We start from the raw sequence: 18,581 nt of genomic DNA on the forward strand, positions 1-18,581 counted from the left end.
CTAGTGCTACCCTAGGAGATTACAAGGTCATTTGCAATATCACTTAGTAGTCTTGGCACTGTATTACATTGGCCACATAATACCACATAGGGAAAGTAAATGACAAAATGTTAGAATAGATCGACATCAATGCTTCCACATCTACTCCAACTCTTCACACAAATCTGCATCCTTTCATGGTCGTATTTTTAATCATCTATGAGACTGTATCTGCGGTAAGTGGCCTTGGCATGAGTATTACCACACAAGCGCCTTAGATAGGTATATAGGCATCTAGATTCCATAGTTAAAATTCCATCTTCTTTATGTACTCCCTCAGCTTCAACACCAATACCATCGTTATCTCCTAGAGATCTCGACAAATTGGCCTCAACAAGAGTCGTCTTGATAATTTTGATTGACATGACATTCCTCTTGCTATGCTCTTGGCGCAACATGAGGATAATTTTTCATCTTTTGTTTTGTTTTAAGTTGTATATATTAGGAGATCTAAGAGATTGAAACAAAAAATTTAGTTTTTGGCTTTGATTGGCTGTATCTTGGTGTCTTGGAACAATTGTTTTATTGTATTAGCCATCTTTATTTATCTTCTTGTGGGAAATTTGACCTCACAATGTTTACATAATAGAAGACATTTTGGTTTTGTTTGTGTGTGTGAGAGAGAGAGAGAGAGAGAGAGAGAGAGAGAGAGAGGCCCATGACACAAGGAAGGAAATGTTGACAAATGTTACTGTTTTACTGGAGAATGTCTTGCGTTAGGAAATGTGTAGGTCTATGTTGCATTTCTATGTGCAAAAAACATGGAGATTTACAAGAATGTGAGAGGGGTCAACAAGTCTTCTTTTTACCTTGAAGCAACATTTTCAGATCCTATGAAGAAAGATCAGTTGAGGTGACGTCTCAAAAACATATGGACATCCATGATGTGAAGAATTCAATGATAGGAAAGATGGAGGAATAAGCCTTATCATGATTCCAAAAGTATTAGCTTTTTCTGTGTTTCCCTGCGGTGCTTTAGTAAAGTTGCAGACCGCAAGATGCGTCTAAAGAGTGCGGAAGACATTCTTAGGAAGCAATTATCGATTGTTTGTTCGTGATGGGGCATGTCTCCTCGGCTTATCCAACATTGATCCTCATTGACATCGTCGCATGTTTACATGCATATTGTAAATTCGTGTAGTCGCGTGTGAAAGGGGCCATTTTGTTCATAAGGCACTATAAGTATCTTGCAGATGATCATTGAAAAGGTGGCTGTTGGAAAGCGTCTGTTGAAAAGTAGCTAGCAACGCAAAATGTGAGCGCAAGTGAGACTTTAAAAGCGAGCACATGTGAATGGCCCTCAACTTTGGAGGACAGCAAGATACAAACACTAGTCCCCACCATTATACGGTATGGGCGGATGATGGGGGAGGTAGACGAGGAAGAGGCAGCAGATGAAGAGGGAGGGCCCGCGAACGGGACATGCACAGGTTTGTGCTGGTGCCGCTGCTACGTCCTGCTGTATCTCTATCCCTCTCTTTTGCTGGATTCCTCTCCATTTTCTTCAGGCAATGGCAACACTTCTTGATTGAGAGAACTCGGGCCTGTGGACCCAAAACACACACACACACACACACACACACACACACACACACGCACGCACACGTACACCCGCAGAATCAGAGAGAATTAATAATCGACATTTCATTCGGATACAATTGCCCAATTCTTTGCATTGTTCTAAAACCTTCTGATCCTCCAATTGACGGCACTCGATTCTTTTCCTCTCCCGGAAGTTTGCTTGCACTTTGCTTTCGGATAGAGATCCAGCTGCTAGAGATGGCGTGTTTTTCTCTGTTTCTCATTTGCCACAAGAAGATCCGAGCATGAGTGCCCATAGCTTGCAATGACGATGACTCTTGATCTGGGCCATTGATGTTGGCTGGCCACGGCCATGGCTTGGCCAGTACCCCACAGTGTCTTGTTTCAATGACAATGGATTCTTGCACTGAAGAGGACCAAGAGGAGTTTTTTGAGACTTTGGAAGTCATCCCTGGATCGTCTCCATCTTCTGAGAGTGAGAGTGGTGGTGACGACAGTTGCCGCAAACCAGCAGCAATGGCCAAAGCTTCCGTCGAGAGTCAGCAGGTCTTACTTTCAAAATATGAAATTTGGCAGAATGATACGAGCAGCATTATTGAGAGGCGGCAACGTCTCTTCACGCAGATGGGGTTAAGATTGGAGCGGGAGGACTCCAAAAGAGCATTGGTTTTCCTTGAAACTTCAGAGCAAAGGTCATTGAAGAATCAGGACAAGGTTGTAACTGGCTCCAGAAATCAAATTGTTGGGTTCGTGAACCCCATGGATGGCCCTGAGGATCAACAAGCATCTATTGGAAGTGGTTATGATGTATCACAAGAAAGCCACAACGACAATCATGGTGTTTTGTCACAGAATGTATATAGGAGCAATGATTTGTTTGGCAGATTAGGCAGGTCAGGTACTTCTTTCTCTCCTGCACAAACTTGTGGAGGTAGCATGACACAAGTAGATGATAGCATAACTCTATTAAGGTCTGTTTCAAGTGGACACAGTCAGATTGCATCTAGTTTTGGAAACAATAATGGCACTGGGAGGAGTATTGATATAGCTAGAAGCAGTTCTGTTCAGGAAGGGGCATTTTTAAATCAGTTCCATGTAGGCTTGCATGACCATTCACCAGATTTTGCAAGCTTGTCAGAGGAGGAATGTACTGTGCCTTCCTCACAAATTATAGGACAAGCTGGCGGAATTCCTTCCAATGGAAATACAAACATGGACCTTTTTTGCAGGATCAAAGATCTAGACAGTGGCAAGGAATTTGTTGTGAAAACAGGTGGTAAAGATGACTTATGGAACAAGGTGAAAGAGCTTGAAACAGGTAGAGAACTGACTTTGGAAGAATTTGAGTCTTCTTTGGGTTTTTCTCCTATTGTGCAGGAAGTCATGAAGAGAGAAAGAGCCTCAGATGACAGTGGTGCGATAGATGTTCAAGTCGAGATGGAACCTGGGAACGAAAAGAAAAAGAGGGCATGGTTCAAAGCGATAAAGGGGTTTGTAAACAGTTCTCGTGACAAAAGCCATCACAAGAGTGGTAGCAGTGGTAGGGTATCCTCATTGGAGAAACCAGGAAGGAGGTCCAGTTCAGAATCCAATGATAGTCGGGAATCCCCTCCACAGCTAGCGAAACGAGTAAAAGTGCATGCTCGTAGAAAAAGCACGAAAGACTTTACAGACCTTTACTTGCGGCAGGAAATTCAAGCTCATGTGGGTGCAATCTGGACAATGAAATTTAGTTTTGATGGGTCTTTTTTGGCCAGTGCTGGGCAGGATAAAGTGGTGAGGGTATGGCAAGTTGTGGAACATGATAGAGGGGGGCACTTGCCGTCTGACATTTCAGGAGACTCACTTTTGATGGTGGAAACAACGCATGTGGACAATCCTTTGCAGTGCCACAATCACTTAAAGGGAAGTGTTAAAGAGAGCTCAACTGGTGTCAGCAGTCCTTGCTGGAGCAGCAAACCTTTCTTTCTCTTGGAAAAGCCAAAGCATGCCTTTCTCGGCCACAAAGAAGACGTTTTGGACTTATCTTGGTCAAAATCTCAGGTTTTTTTAAATTATCTCTTCTCAAATATTCCCTGGTCTTCTTGTGTTGCTGTGTTCTTTGGGTCCTTTCAAGTCATACATGAGTGCTGGGAGTTCTCTGGGCATGTTCTTTCTTTGTATTAAAACCGCACCTCTCTGTTGGGAGTGAGTTTTGCATTGCTTTTGCCAAGTTCTGAGAGCAGGCTACAGACAAGAAGAACAAGCCCAGCACTTGATGTTTGAACTTCTGGTTTTGTGTTATGATGTATGTGCATGTATGGGTTGACTGGAGTATGGAAGTTTGGAAAATAGAAAATTTGGTTAGTGCTATCACTTCCTAGACCCAATTTGATGTAACTCAGATTACAACATTAAAAGTTCCTTGTTGTGTTGATGCTTGTTCTCAACATTTTTGTTCAGTTGATCCATATCAAAGTTTTGAGTGTGAAAGGAAGGCACGCCTTGTTACCCAAGTGCAGATTCCCTATTTGCATACATATGGTACCAAAATGGGATTTGTTGTTATTGATAGTTGGTGGCACTAGAATTTTACTGTCATTGGGTATGCATTTTCCTCAAGCTTGTAATCTTATTATTGCGTATTTTCAATTGTTGCAGTTGCTTCTCTCTTCTTCTATGGATAAGACTGTACGTTTGTGGAATGTTATCAGTGGAGAGTGTGTGAGAATATTTGCACACAATGACTACGGTAAGTCTTTTTATTACACAATGAATTTCTCCTTGGCGGTGGTGATGTTAGTGCTGGACCTATATGTAGTTCCTCACTTTAAAGGTGCTAAACATTAACTCTTGACATGTTTTGCTGAGGTTCAGTAACATGTATTCAATTCAACCCTGTGGATGATGGATACTTCATTAGTGGGTCATTGGATGGTAAAGTGCGCATATGGAGCATAAAAGACCGTCAAGTGGTGGATTGGGTGGATCTTTGTGAGATGGTGACAGCAGCATGCTATACACAAAATGGGCAGGTTGTGGCTTAAGGAGTGCTTTTGACTTGATATAGATATGCCATGGATTCTTGGTCTTTCTGTTGTGTCATTCACATGGCTACTTTCTGATGCAAAGAAGGTTCTTTTCAGGGTGCAGTTGTAGGTTCATACAAAGGTACATGCCACTTGTATAAAACGTCAGGTCAGGTATTTCAAATTACGGTGCATTCCAACCAGGTAATGTGTTGACCAAGGAAGAAATCTAAGACAGCTTTGATCTGTTTCAGACAGCAAGTTGCAGTTCGACACAAAGTTTGAAGTGCAAAGGAAGAGGAAAAGACGGTCTCAAGGGAAGAAGAAGATCACTGGATTCCAGGTGTTTTTTTTTTCTCCTCATCCCTAGTATTGTCCAGGATACAATAAGGTGCTCCATCCTGAATTGTTGGACTTCTTATTTCTAATGTTGATGAGTGAGCAATGACAAATCAGCCATCCCTTGTAATGTCTACAATAGCACAATTTGCTTATAGCCAATTTCTTGAACTCGCTTCTATGTTAAAAAGCAACTTCTGGCACACAGGTTGTTCCGGGCGATGAAGGGAAGATCTTGATCACATCTAGCGATTCTCGGATCCGAGTGTACGATGGAAGCAAAGTCTGTTCTAAGTATATAGGTACTTAGCTTGAGTAACTTTTGTCTTCTGAACATTCTGAAGCTGGACTGATGACCGTGAATGCAAAATTATGAAGGGTACTTTTTTCGTTTTTGCGTGAGATCCTTCTATTGGTTTTTTGAAACTGCCCATAGGGCTACAATTCTCCTGTCAAGAGGGTACATGGTACAAGAACAAAAGATGGGGGAGACTCTGCCTGATACTTACTCTTGTTGTTCGTTATTAAAATTCTCTTCTTCTTCTTCTTCTTCTAGTAGCCTTTTTCAGGTTCTTGTAGCTTTTATATCTGGTTGAGTTCCACCTGTGAGGCATATTACTTTACCAACTATCTAGTTTTCCTTCTTCTCCCCGTATGACCTTGTATAAGTTGGGCGATGTATCAATTGGATGCTTTGTTTAATGCTTGTTTTGCATGATGTGTGTTACAGGCTTGGACACTCCAAGCGAGAAATCTACAGCCACACGCGTGAGCAAACTGCAAATAACTGAACTTGGAGGGAGAGAGAGAGAGAGAGAGAGAGAGAGAGAGAGAGAGAGAGAGAGAGAGAGAGAGAGAGAGAGAGAGAGAGAGAGAGAGAGAGAGAGAGAGAGAGAGAGAGAGAGAGAGAGAGAGAGAGAGAGAGAGAGAGAGAGAGAGAGAGAGAGAGAGAGAGAGAGAGAGAGAGAGAGAGAGAGAGAGAGAGAGAGAGAGAGAGAGAGAGAGAGAGAGAGAGAGAGAGAGAGAGAGAGAGAGAGAGAGAGATGAAATGTTATATTAACGTCTTCAAAAGGCCAAAGTGACCTATGAGACCTAAAAGTTACAATGTGGTGGATCTGATACAAAGTCCGAGTAACAAAAGTAACGAAATGAGAATGACAATATAGCTAGCTGGGATAGCTAAAATCACAAGAGATCCAGCATCGGTCGCTGGCGGATCTCATCAATCTCCTCCATGTTCAGTAGTCTGATCGGGCGTCGTGCATATCCTCTGACGCAGCCTCCGTCGGTGCTGTGTAGTCCTCCATAGTCGTGGGCGTATGGATCTCCCCAGCTTGGTCGCCCAGTCGATCAGTGTGCCTCTGGCGTGAGGCGGCGAGCTCTGCTGTGGTAGTAACTCCTCCGGGTGTCCAGTGTCTGCTCTAAAGAAGTCTGTGATCTCTCTCTGAAACTGGCTAGCCTCTCCTCTCATCAGGCTCTCTCTGTGTCTGCGCAGCTCGAGCAAAAACAAACCCAAGCATCTCTGATCCTCGTATCGCATGACTCTGGGGAGTGGTCCAAAGCCCTCTCTGAACAAGCAGTGGAAGCGACCTCGTATCTCGTAGTAGACGGGGCAGTGGCATGTGTAGTGCAACTTTGTCTCAGGCTATTGACCATGGAGGAGATTGATGAGATCCACGAGTGACCGATGTCGGATCTTTTGTGATTTAGCTATCCCACCTAGCTGCTTAGCTCGCATCTAGCAGTCTAGGATTCCATAGTATTTTTTTCTGTCATTTTTTGTTATTCTGACTTTGTATCAGATCCAGAGAGTTGACACAAAGCGGTGGAGTTCCGGAATCTGCTTCAAGATGCAGTGGCCCCAAAGATTAGTGCCCCTTTCGGTATTTCTTTCTTTATTGCTCAATCGCGTACAACTCCCAAGGGTCCAACTCTCTGTGACTTTACGTCTAGATGCTCTGAGAGAGTGGCCCCAAGGGTCCTTATAAACAGTAGAAGGGATGCCCAAAAGCACTTGCACCCAAAAGCTCTGATTCCAAAAGCATGACCCAACCTGGCTGTCCGTACAATGCCATGTTGGTAGAATCCGTACACTGCCACGTCGGTAGAATCTTTGCAACTTCCGACCAGGTTCCACGTCAGTAGTAGCCCGCGATTTGCACTGATTCGACCAGCCAGCCACGCACTATGACATAAAAACGCGTTTCGGCCCTCCGAAACTCTGAAACGACGAAACGGCCGAAACGTTTCTGCGAAACAGGCGAAACGAGACGATTTTTTTTTTCTCCCCTTTTGACCTACTTACCCAAAACGGGTGTTTTAGGATTTATAAACCCATTACAAAGCCTTATGAGGAGGACTCTAGCTAGTTTCTTATTGATATTTGGGCATTTTATGTAGTATGGCCAAAACTTAACTCATGTATTATTGGTCTTTTGGTCCGGACTCAAGATTTAGATCATGTATTAGGAACTGTTGGTGTGATTTGAGTCATGATTCTTGTTATGAGAACATGAGTTTAGACATTGTTATTTGTTTTGCCGTTGTAATTTATCATGGTTTTGGCTTGGCTAGGTATTTCAATTTCAGCTCTTACCTTGTTCACTCGTGACTCAAGTCTCACATCTAGATTTTGGTATTTCACATGTCTTGACAGGTGAATTTGTATGTATATTCAATGTATAATTATAAGTACATACATGGAAAACGAAACCTGTGTTTCGCTTTCTCTGAGCTCTGAAACGAAACGTTTCAGAAACCTAGAAACCCCGAAACGCACGAAACCCCGAAACATTTCATGTCACATTGCAGCCACGTCAACGTCTTTTTAGGTGCCTTTGCTTTACTGGGGTTTAGGCCCCTCGGCCATACTTTATAAGTTTGGTAAGGTCAGGTTTTTAATAAAAAACCCTAAACCCCTTTTATCTTTGTGCCACATCACTAATTTGTGACATACCCCCCTTTTGAAAGAATTGTAATCACCCTTGATTATGCCTGCAAAAGGCCAAAAGTTCTCTCAGTAGACACCGACTCTTATGTACCTATGCACTAGACCGGATACATCCAACACTTGCGCAAAGAGATCAGTCATCACTGATCAAATCATGATCATTGTAACATATTTAACAATCACATCCAGACCGTGCTGATCTTTTCACGGATGTCTTGATCCCCTAAATCTTGTCGCTAATTCATACCCTTTCTCACATTTCAAGTAGGCATGCTAATGACCATCCCCACAAGACAATACATCCACAGAGCATGCATTTAATAAATCAAACACTTAGTTGAGATTGAACACCTTGGGGCAACATTCAATCTAGTCATCTCATCTAGTCCAAAACTCTTCATGCGCCTAGATATGTCTGTAGCTATCTCATCTTTCCGGAACTCTTGACGCACTTACAACAGTATCCAGTCATCTCATCCAGATATAATTGTCGATGCACTAGAATCGCATTCACTTATCCATCACATTGAGACCTCACTGATCTCTAACATATCTCTAGATCCACTAAATTCATCAGACAAAATGTTGTAGGCATTGCATCTTTTCAACACATATTCTAACAATACACACATGAAAGAGCACATGTAATCAAGTTCAATCTAGGAAATTTTCAATTCAATGTACATATTTTCATAAAGTCATTCTATTACGAGGAGGTGTATTTTTCATGTGCCTTCTTTAAATATGTACTGCATATTTGTTTTAATGTTATTTTTACTTGTTTTCCTTGGAACCCTTGAAAAGGTGCAAGTGGACATTGCATGGCCGGTGTAAAACGGCTGCGGCTGAACAGGTTTCTCAGATCGGGAGTCTAGGTCGCTCAATCTGGGACTGGCCGGGCCAGTTAGCATCGAATTCTAATGAGTATGGAAGCGTGTGTGCGCCAGAAGGAATTTGGTTCGCTCGGCAAGTCACTTACAACTTTATAAGTTGGTGGGAAGGGGAATTGAACGAAAGGGGCAATCTGGACACTTGGCAGCTCCATAATGCTCTGCCAGATCCATCCCAAGAGGGGGCGCCCATTTTTGAGAGTGGAGGCTCATTTTCAACACAAGTGACCTACAATGTGTGTGTGAGTAGTGGGTGCAGGTTTACAGCTTTAATAGAAAGCTTGCTTTCTGCTTTGTCTCATGTAGTGCGATGATGTGCTCTCGTGCATCTCTCTCCCCCCTTTGCACATATGGTAATGCCCCACTAGTTGGGCTACTCAGATGATCATGTACAATTCGGAGGGTTTTATGCGCGTTTGCCAAGGCAAGAGCCTTCTGAACAGGAACCGGATTAGCTAATTGCTAATCCCCCACGGGTACGTGTAACAGACTTGGACACTCCAAGTCAAGAATCAACCGCGACAGCACCAAATAACCACTTCAAAACAATTCACAGATCACAATAGATTTGCACTGGCCCGGCAGAGTTCCGTTCCTAGAGATATTGGCCCCAAAGACCGGTGCCCCTTTCGGTATTTCTTTTTGTATTAATCAATCATCAAAGTACAAGAGAGCGGTTAGGGTTTCACTCTCAGACTCTGCGTCCAGATGCTCTGAGAAGTGAGGCCCTAACCACTAATTTAAAGGTTACAAGGGATTCCCAAAAGCAGAGCCCCAAAAGCTTTTAAAATAAAAAGCATTAGTTCTCTCTCTCTCTTAGAGAGTCTTTTCTCTTTTTTAAAAAAAAAAAAGCAAAATTCGCGTCGCTCATCATTTTCCAAAAAAATAAAATAAATTTTTTTTTCAGCCTCCGCGATTTTCGAAAATTAGGGTTTGCAGAAATTTTAGGGTTTCTGGCAGAAATTAGGGTTTCTGCTGTCCGCCACGTCATCACTTTGTGACATACCCCCCTCTTGAAAGCATTGTAATCGACCGCGATTACTCCTGCAAAACCGACAAAAGCCATAAACCGTCTTAGCAGACATTGACTGTTAGTACCTACGTACTAGGAACACACATCTAGCACATGTACAAAATCGACAGTCACATCACACAACATCACAGGACATCACCAGACATCACAGGACATCACATGACATTCAACATTCATTCGGATCTTAGACCATGATTTATCGGCAATGTAGCTAGCAATCACATCTAGGTCCAATTGGGACCTCATCGATGTCCGATTGACTAACCCCTATTGCAACCATGTCTATTCGAGATCAAGTAGACCAAAATGTTGCAGTCATTTCGTCTATCAGTTCCTGCACTCACAAGAAGTCAAGAACAAATCAGTATCATAATCAGGAATTCCATTTCATAAAGTCATCGAGCAGAATACTGTCAGCTCTCAGTATCCCTGAAGCTCAAAGAGACATCAGTGACTTTAGTATCAAAATCGAGGCATCTGTTGACAAAGGAGCAGAGTAACTCCCCTCTTGTGCATCCCACTGCACCAGATCTTCGGCCAAGCTGAGTTTCTGGGTTCCGTTGGAGTAGACTATGCTAAACCAAAACATCGAGGTAAAGTTTCACAATCCGAGGAGTATCTGCTAGGTCCACCTCCTCCATCCACTTCGCATCAAATGCAGGAAAGTTCTTGAACTACCGTCTTCAGACTTTACCTTTCTTCGTATCGTTATGTGCCAAAATCTGTTCAGGAACAAGGATCTCCTCGTTTTCTTCCACTTTGGGTTGCTCATCAGGCTCCCCATCATCAGGCACATCACCCTTAACAGGTTTCAAGAGACTCTCATGCAATGCATTGTTAATCCTCCAAGTATGTGGCAGTTTCAATCGGAAGGAGACATCATTTATCTTGTCAGTGATCTGGAAAGGTCCGTAGTATCGCATACTAAGCTTTGGAAAAAGCCTCTCCTTTCCCGTTTTCTTTCGTAGGCGTGCCTTCTCAAAAGTAAGAGCACCCAATCATCCTCCTTCAGTTTCAAGTCGCGACGATGGCGATCCGCTGCCTTTTTCTGTCGTTCTTGAGACTCCTGCAAAGTCTCGCGAACCTTGGCAAAAGCCGTATCCAAATCTCGTGAATATTCATCCGCTTCAAATATCTAATCTTTCGTGCTCAGGAAGGATGGAACCTTCGCAGCACTTTCAATAATCTCAAATGGCGTCTTCCCCTTCGAAGAGTGTATCGTGTTATTGTAGGCAAATTCCACCAAAGGTAAGTTCTTTTCCCATTGAGTCTTTTGATCCGAGATACAAGACTTCAATAAATCTGAAATCACTGAATTGGCAATCTCAGATTGCCCGTCAGTCTGCAAGTGGAACGATGATGAGAACTGGAACCGCGTGCCAATGTTCTTCCAAATTGCCTTCCAAAACAAACTCATAAATCTGGGGTCTCTGTCGGAGACAATCGTCTCAGACGTGCCATATAATCGGAAAATCATCGTGATCTTTCTGTGTTCTCGGGAGATCAAAAATGAAATCCATTGCAATACTTTCCCAGGGGTGGGTGGGTACGGGTAAAGGCTGTAACAATCCCTGTGCCTTATGCGTGTCAAACTTGACCTTCTGGCATACCAAGCAACTGCGCACAAACTCTTCCACATCCTTTTTGAGTCTCGGCCCAAAGAAGTATTTCTCTACCCCCTTCATGGTGGTAGCAATGCCGCGGTGACCCGTAAAAGGTGGACAGTGGCATTCAGTCAGTCATAACCTTTTCCCTCAACGGCTGTGTAACGCACAACATAGTCTTTTTCATCAAGTAGCCTTCCCGAAGGGAGTATCCAGCTACTGTCTCCCCATCCCTTATCCGTGTGAAAATATCTGCAAAATCTGTATGTGTGGCATACTGATCGACCATATCCTCGAAGCTCCTATGATGTATCGCGGAAAATAGCCAGAACCAACGGTTTCCGAGACAAAGCATCTGCCACCACATTCTTCTGTCCCTGCACATGGACAATCTCGAAGTGGAACTGTGACAAGATTTTCACCCACCTCATCTGCTTTTCCGAAAGCTGCTTCTGTGACAAGAAGTAGCGCAAACTCTGATGGTCTGTAAAAACAGTAAAATCCGCTCCGAGTAGGTAATGCCGCCACTGAGTAAGAGCATGGATAACCGCCAAAAGCTCTTTCTCATAGATCTGTGCTGTCATCTTCGGCCTAGAGAACAAACGGCTCTCGTAAGCTATGACATGGCCTTCTTGCATCAAGACCGCACCTAGACTACGACCACAAGCATCACAATACACTTCAAATGAATTCTGCAAGTCCGACAAAGTCAAAACAGGTCCCGTAGTCAATTTCTCTTTCAATGTCCGAAAGGCAGTCACCTCTGTGGGTCCCCATGAAAAAGGTACTCCTTTCTGTGTCAAGGTATGCAAAGGGGAAGCAACCTCTGCAAACTTTCGTATGAACCGCCTCAGTACGAACACAGTCCCAAGAAGCTTCTAACTTCATGGACATTCCTCAAATCGGGCCAATCACGGATAGTCTCTATCTTGGCCGGGTCCATTTGCACTCCTGCTGCTGACACAATGTGTCCCAAAAAGTGTATCTCTGGTAGGAAAAATTCACTTTTCTTTGCATTAATCACTAATGTGTGATCTCGTAATGCCTGAAAGACTTGAAGCAGATGATCTCTGTGTTCTGCCACATTCTTGGAGAAAACAATGATGTCGTCAAAGAAAATGCCAACAAATAGCCTGAACTCTGGAAAAATCCTGTCCATCATCCGGTTAAATGTCGCAGGAGCATTGGTTAAGCCAAAAGGCATCACCAGAAACTCAAATAACCCAAAAGTCGTCCGAAAAGACGTCTCCTGGCGCTATCCTGATCTAATGATATCCACTCTTCAAGTCAATCCTGCTAAAGCACGAGGATCCCTGTAACTTGTCGAGTAAATCATCGATCCTAGGAATCGGAAATCTGTTCTTGATGGTGATTTCGTTGAGAGGGCTATAATCGATGCACATTCTCCGAGAGCCGTCTTTCTTCAAAACCAACAATGCAATACGGTGAAGTACTAGGCTGGACAAGACCCTTTTCCAAGAGGTCTTTCACTTGGTTCATAATCTTTTCATTCTGTACTCGGCTCACACGATAAGGTGGCCGATTCGGTGGCGTGCTTCCAGGTATCAGATCAATGGTTTGATCTTCAGGCCCTCTGAAAAGCAATCGGCATGAGTGTGGAGAAAAATCTTGGCATTCTTTTGATCAGGTCAAAAACATATTCAACCTTTATCCATCGTTCAGTTCTCTCCCAAAAGAATGAGTAAGAAACTGAAGTTCATTAAGTACAATCTCTAAGCCCTTCATTTATCAAAGTCGCTTTCTCGGCCCGGTAGTCAACCACGGCGTAGTTCTTGTGGTACCAAGGGATCCCGAGTAGAACGTCACTCGCGTGCCTTGAACACCCTTGTCATTGCAAACGAAGTTTGCCAATGCTCGGTGTAATGGCAACATCCCATCCGGGTGCCAGTCGAACTACCTCGGCCTATGGCGTCAGTCTGTCGGGCGTAATTCCAAATCGAGCCGCCAATTCCAAGTGAAAAGAAGTTGGCCTTGGCTCCTTCAAAAGGGCTTGCTGATCCTTCACTTTGCCCCAAAAGCGGCAAAGTTTGTACTTTCATTCATTAGATTCGGTGCAAGTCCCACGCCATGTGGTACCAGTTCTGCTTTTCTATGTGCCTTTTCTGCCACATTCCGCAGCTGCTCTCGAACTCTCAGGCCTGTCGTCGTCTTTATCATTTTGTTCTTTCTGCGCCTTTTTAGGGCACTTCACGGAGATATGTCCATGTCCCCCGCATCCAAAGCACTTCCCCTCTCTGATGAAGCGAGCTCTCTCCTCAAGAGTAAGCTTGGGTTGTGCATCCTTTTTCTCTGGGTTGCTCTTTTTCTTTCTACTTTCATTCCCAGAAGTCTGTTCGGCTCGTTGTGTCATGGCCTTATCTGTGGGGTAGGTCAAACTGCCAGAGTGAATGGCAAAGCCCCGCTTCGCATGACTCATCAACTCCTGAATAGAAGCTGACTTCTGTTCCAAGCAGTGATCTCGGATCTCTGTAGGTAGACCCAAGGTAAACCGCTCAATCTGTTCTCTGAACGAGATCTTCTTGAATGAAGAGGCGGGTAGAAAAGAGCTCCAGAATCTTTCACAGTAAGCATTGATTGTGTCTTTCTTGGTCATCCGAAGATGGTTCCAAGCAGCTCGTATATCTCGTTCATATTCTTGCATCAACCAAGAAGAAATAAAAAGCTTTTCAAATTTCATCCATTTAACTGGCGCACTCTTGTTTACCACCAAGTACGAGCATTCCCCTTAAGGTAAGAGGTAGCTCTCCGAATCTTGGAGTGCTCTGAATAGCGTCCTCCCGCGAAAGCGATGTCAAACTGCTGTATAAAAGACAGAGCCTTTGAAGCATCTGAGTATCTTGAAAAGTATCAAACTTGATCGAGTGGCCACCTTCCTTAAACTTTTGGACTTTCTTGCTTTCATCTTCGAGAAAGTCATACTGGTTGGCTTTGTAAAATTCTTCTTGTTCGCATAAAAGTTTCCATGATCAGAATCTGAGCTGTCTGTAGACAAGTCCTTAGTAGAACTGTCAGTCTCGGGCGAGATGTAGCCTTCTTTCCCTTTTTCTTGCCCTTTCCGAAGCTTTGTTTCTTGCTTCGCTTTTTACCTTTTCTGTCTTCTTCGCTCGAATCTGAAGAGCTAGAAGAACTGTTAGAAGAAGGAGAAGAAGAAGAACTGGATACTCCTTCAAATCGAACATGCTTCTTCTGATTCTTTGCCTTGTCGAATGTCAACCGACGACCCAAATATCCCGGAAAGTCAGTGCCTTTCTTCTGCTTTTTGCCTTTCTTTTACACGTCAAAAAGCTGAGCAATCCGTGCATCAACCACGTTCTCTAGTTCCTTCTCCGTATATTTCTTGGAGGCAGAAGGTTTCTTGAGAGCGGGTTTCGGGAGTGGTGTTGTGGTTCTTTGCCACTCCATCTGTACCTCTTCCAAAGAGGTCTGGTTCATATATTTTGCCATCTTCGGGTCCTTGGCAAAATTGAGCATCATCTTTGTTGCATCGCCAATCAATTGACGACGCTCCATCTCTCTTTGCTCCGCCTGAGTAGGCCGAGGCGGGCCATACTCTCTGTTTGAATCTTTGTTGTGATCCCAGCTTGCTGTCACAAAGTGATGACGTGGCTATGGATAGTAGAAACCCTAATTTCTGCCAGAAACCCTAAAATTCCTGCAAACCCTAATTTTTGCCAGAAACCCTGATTTTCGGAAATCGCGGAGGCTTTTTTTTTTTTTTTGGGGAAAATTATGAGCGACGCGAATTTTGCTTTTTTTTTTTTTATATAAAAAAAAGAGAAAAGATTCTCTAAGAGAGAGAGAACTTATGCTTTTTATTTTAAAAGCTTTTGGGGCTCTGCTTTTGGGCATCCCTTGTAACCTTTAAATTATTGGTGAGGGCCTCACTTCTCAGAGCATCTGGACGCAGAGTCTGAGAGTGAAACCCTAACCGCTCTCTTGTACTTTGATGATTGATTAATACAAAAAAGAAATACCGAAAGGGGCGCCAGTCTTTGGGGCCAATATCTCTAGGCACGGAACTCCGCCGGGCCAGTGCAAATCTATTGTGATCTGTGAATTGTTTTGAAGTGGTTATTTGGTGCTGTCGCGGTTGATTCTTGACTTGGAATGTCCAAGTCTGTTACACCCGCATCTCCAGATGTAGAGGGAGTCGACTGATCCTTGCATGAAGCCATAGGTGCCGTGGAAAAAAAATTGGGGATCGGATTTCCCGTAGAAGAGAAATCGGCTGTGCTCTGATACCACTGTAACAGACTTGGACACTCCAAGTCAAGAATCAACCGCGACAACACCAAATAACCACTTCAAAACAATTCACAGATCACAATAGATTTGCACTGGCCCGGCGGAGCTCCGTGCCTAGAGATATTGGCCCCAAAGACTGGCGCCCCTTTCGGTATTTCTTTTTGTATTAATCAATCATCAAAGTACAAGAGAGCAGTTAGGGTTTCACTCTCAGACTTTGCGTCCAGATGCTCTGAGAAGTGAGGCCCTCACCACTAATTTAAAGGTTACAAGGGATGCCCAAAAGCAGAGCCCCAAAAGATTTTAAAATAAAAAGCATCAGTGTTCTCTCTCTTAGAGAGTCTTTTCTCTTTTTTATAAATAAAAGCAAAATTCGCGTCGCTCATTATTTTCCAAAAAAAATAAATATTTTTTTTTCAGCCTTCGTGATTTTTGGAAATTAGGGTTTTTGGCAAAAATTAGGGTTTGCAGGAATTTTAGGGTTTCTGGCAGAAATTAGGGTTTCTGCTGTCTGCCACGTCTTCACTTTGTGACAGTACGCATAGTTCCATCGCGAAAGATTGCGAATTTGGAGAGTTTTCTTGCGTGAAAACTCGCTCAATTTACAAGGGAACCATCCCAATGCGCGCGGGAGCCCTTGGGACATGCGTGGACGTGTTCGGTCCGCTAAAAACGATCCAAAACAGAGAATTACAGCTTGCTGTGTTTTTCTGCAGGTTTAGGTTTTGCACCTAAACTGCAAGGGAACACCAGGGGAGCCTTGGGAAGGCCTTGACATGCTTAGACAGGGCTTTGGGCACTTGGCAGTGGCAAAACAGGGACTTACAGCACGTTGAATTTCTGTTACAGCTTCTTAATTACGAGGGAATCCATCCTAGACAAGTACTGTTGACCTACAGGGGTTCGGGCATCGTTATGCTGTCGAAATCAGGTCGGAAACGTGTGTTCTCAGCCCTCGCCAGGTTTGGACAGCTTTGTGAGAGTTTGATCTAAGTGTTCGGATCGTCTACTTTCAATTGAATAAAGAAATACCAAAGGGGGCACCAGCCTTTGGGGCCTATAGGGTGTCGATCTCGTGTACGCAGTGACAATCTAGTCGCTGGATGCGTCTGTGTTCTCTTTTCTTCAAAGTGCTCTGGGTTAAGATTACAGGTAATTGAATTAGTACTGCCCTCTATTGTGTGCAGGCTGGTTATATCATTTCGTAGAATACTGTCAAACCATCAGTATTTTTAAAATCTCAAGGAGAAATTAGTGACTTTATTCAATCTAAGCAATCTATGACAAGGAAGTGGAGTCACGTGGCTCCGCTCTTGTGCAGCACGCACCGCACTAGATTCAACCCGCTGATTCGACGTGCACTTAAGGAATAGACATTGCTAATAATCCAAAAGCCTAAAGGTTACAACACAAAATTGAAGAGAATCTGCGAAGTTCTCCTCCCCCATCCACTTTGCATCGAGAGTTGAAAAAGCCCGCTCTTGACTTAATTATCGGTGAGCCAACCCTTCTGTTATTTTTCTTGCTGGTTCTTGGGTTCTTTCTTTGGACTCTTAATGAAGACATGCCCTTGTTCACCTCAACCATAACACTTTCCCTCTTTGAAGAACTCAGCGCGCTGCTCTTTTGCCAATTTGGGCCTTGTGGATTTCTTCTTCTGATTTTGCCCTTCTTTTCCTTGGAAGATTCTCTTCTTGTTGACTTGGACATTGGCTTGTCTGTCAGATAGGTCAAAGAGCTGGGATGCCTACCGAAACCTTCCTTGGCATGTCCCACAATTTTGACTTTTGCTTCAGGCATTATTGCCGAGTCTCCTTTGAAAGTCCACAGCAAAACCGCTCTACCTGCTCCTTAAAGGTGATCTCCCGAAAAGAAGCTACTGGGAAAAAGGTATCCCAAAACCGCTCTACCTGCTCCTTAAAGGTGATCTCCCGAAAAGAAGCTACTGGGAAAAAGGTATCCCAAAACCTCTACCAATACGCAATCAAAGCGTCTTTCTTTGTCATCTTTAGATGATGTCAAGCCGTGATGACATCCTCTTCATACTCTTCCGTTAACCATATCGAAGTGAAGATTCTTTTGAATTTGATCCACTTCTTATGTGCGTTTGTATGCAAGAGCAATGTAGATGACCATGGCTGTGCATTACCTTTCAGAAAAGACATCGCCGTTCGTACCTTGGAGGCTTTCGAGAAACGACCTCCCGAGAAAGCGATGCCAAATTGCTGTATAAATGCAAGGGCTCGATGGGTATCCTTGAAGCCTGAAAACGTGTCAAATGTAACTGCTTGACCCCCATTCTTGAACTCCTTAGTCCTCTTACTCGTTTTCTCACTGTTTGGATTGTTAGAAGAGGACGGGGTCTCCTCTTCTGATCTGCGAGATTGCTTTTTGTGCTTTCTTTACTTTTCTTGGATCTTCTTTTCTTGCTTTTTTTCCTGCTTCTTTCGCTTTTTCTCATTCTCATTGGAACTAGCAGACGAAAAGTTGGAACTTTGTGAAGACAAAGAAAAATTGGGGTCTTCCTCGAAACAAACGCGCTTCTTGGATCTGCTAGCCACCTTGAAAGTTGATTTCCGGTCCAAATAATAGGGGTAATTTACTGATTTGCTTTTCTAAATTTCTTTCGAGGGTGCTTTGTGCTTTTCATCAACTACTTGATCTTCTTATCAAGAGCTTCGTCAAACGGTGTGTGTGTGTGTGTGTGTGTGTGTGTGTGTAATGAGACGGGCACTACCTGCCAACTGAAAAGAACAAACTGAAACGCACGTTGAGCACTTAAAACAACTGAACAGAAAGAGAGAATCCACACGAGACACAGAGTATTGGAGTTCCACTCCCAGACTGCAATGGCCCCAAATGATGGCCCTTCTTTTGGTATTTCTTTAGATTGCTTCAACAAGTACAACT

The 18,581-nt window shown here is 43.6% G+C and overlaps 1 protein-coding gene across 1 annotated transcript in view; it reads left to right on the forward strand.

Annotated features, from left to right (window-relative positions):
- Positions 1-1,346: 1,346 nt before the first annotated feature.
- Positions 1,347-18,581, forward strand: part of LOC147449803 (uncharacterized) — a 40,411-nt gene continuing 23,176 nt past the window's right edge. Inside the window, exons 1-6 of the mRNA XM_086522166.1 lie at positions 1,347-3,624; positions 4,222-4,312; positions 4,438-4,595; positions 4,707-4,758; positions 4,844-4,932; positions 5,137-5,230. Of these exons, the coding sequence (XP_086378292.1) occupies positions 1,915-3,624; positions 4,222-4,312; positions 4,438-4,595; positions 4,707-4,758; positions 4,844-4,932; positions 5,137-5,230 (2,194 nt within the window). The 5' untranslated portion in view covers positions 1,347-1,914. The remainder of the gene's footprint in view (positions 3,625-4,221; positions 4,313-4,437; positions 4,596-4,706; positions 4,759-4,843; positions 4,933-5,136; positions 5,231-18,581) is intronic.

Source organism: Adiantum capillus-veneris, chromosome 10 (genome assembly GCF_014529385.1).
Source record: "Adiantum capillus-veneris isolate H3 chromosome 10, ASM1452938v2, whole genome shotgun sequence".
Lineage (NCBI taxonomy): Eukaryota > Viridiplantae > Streptophyta > Polypodiopsida > Polypodiales > Pteridaceae > Adiantum > Adiantum capillus-veneris.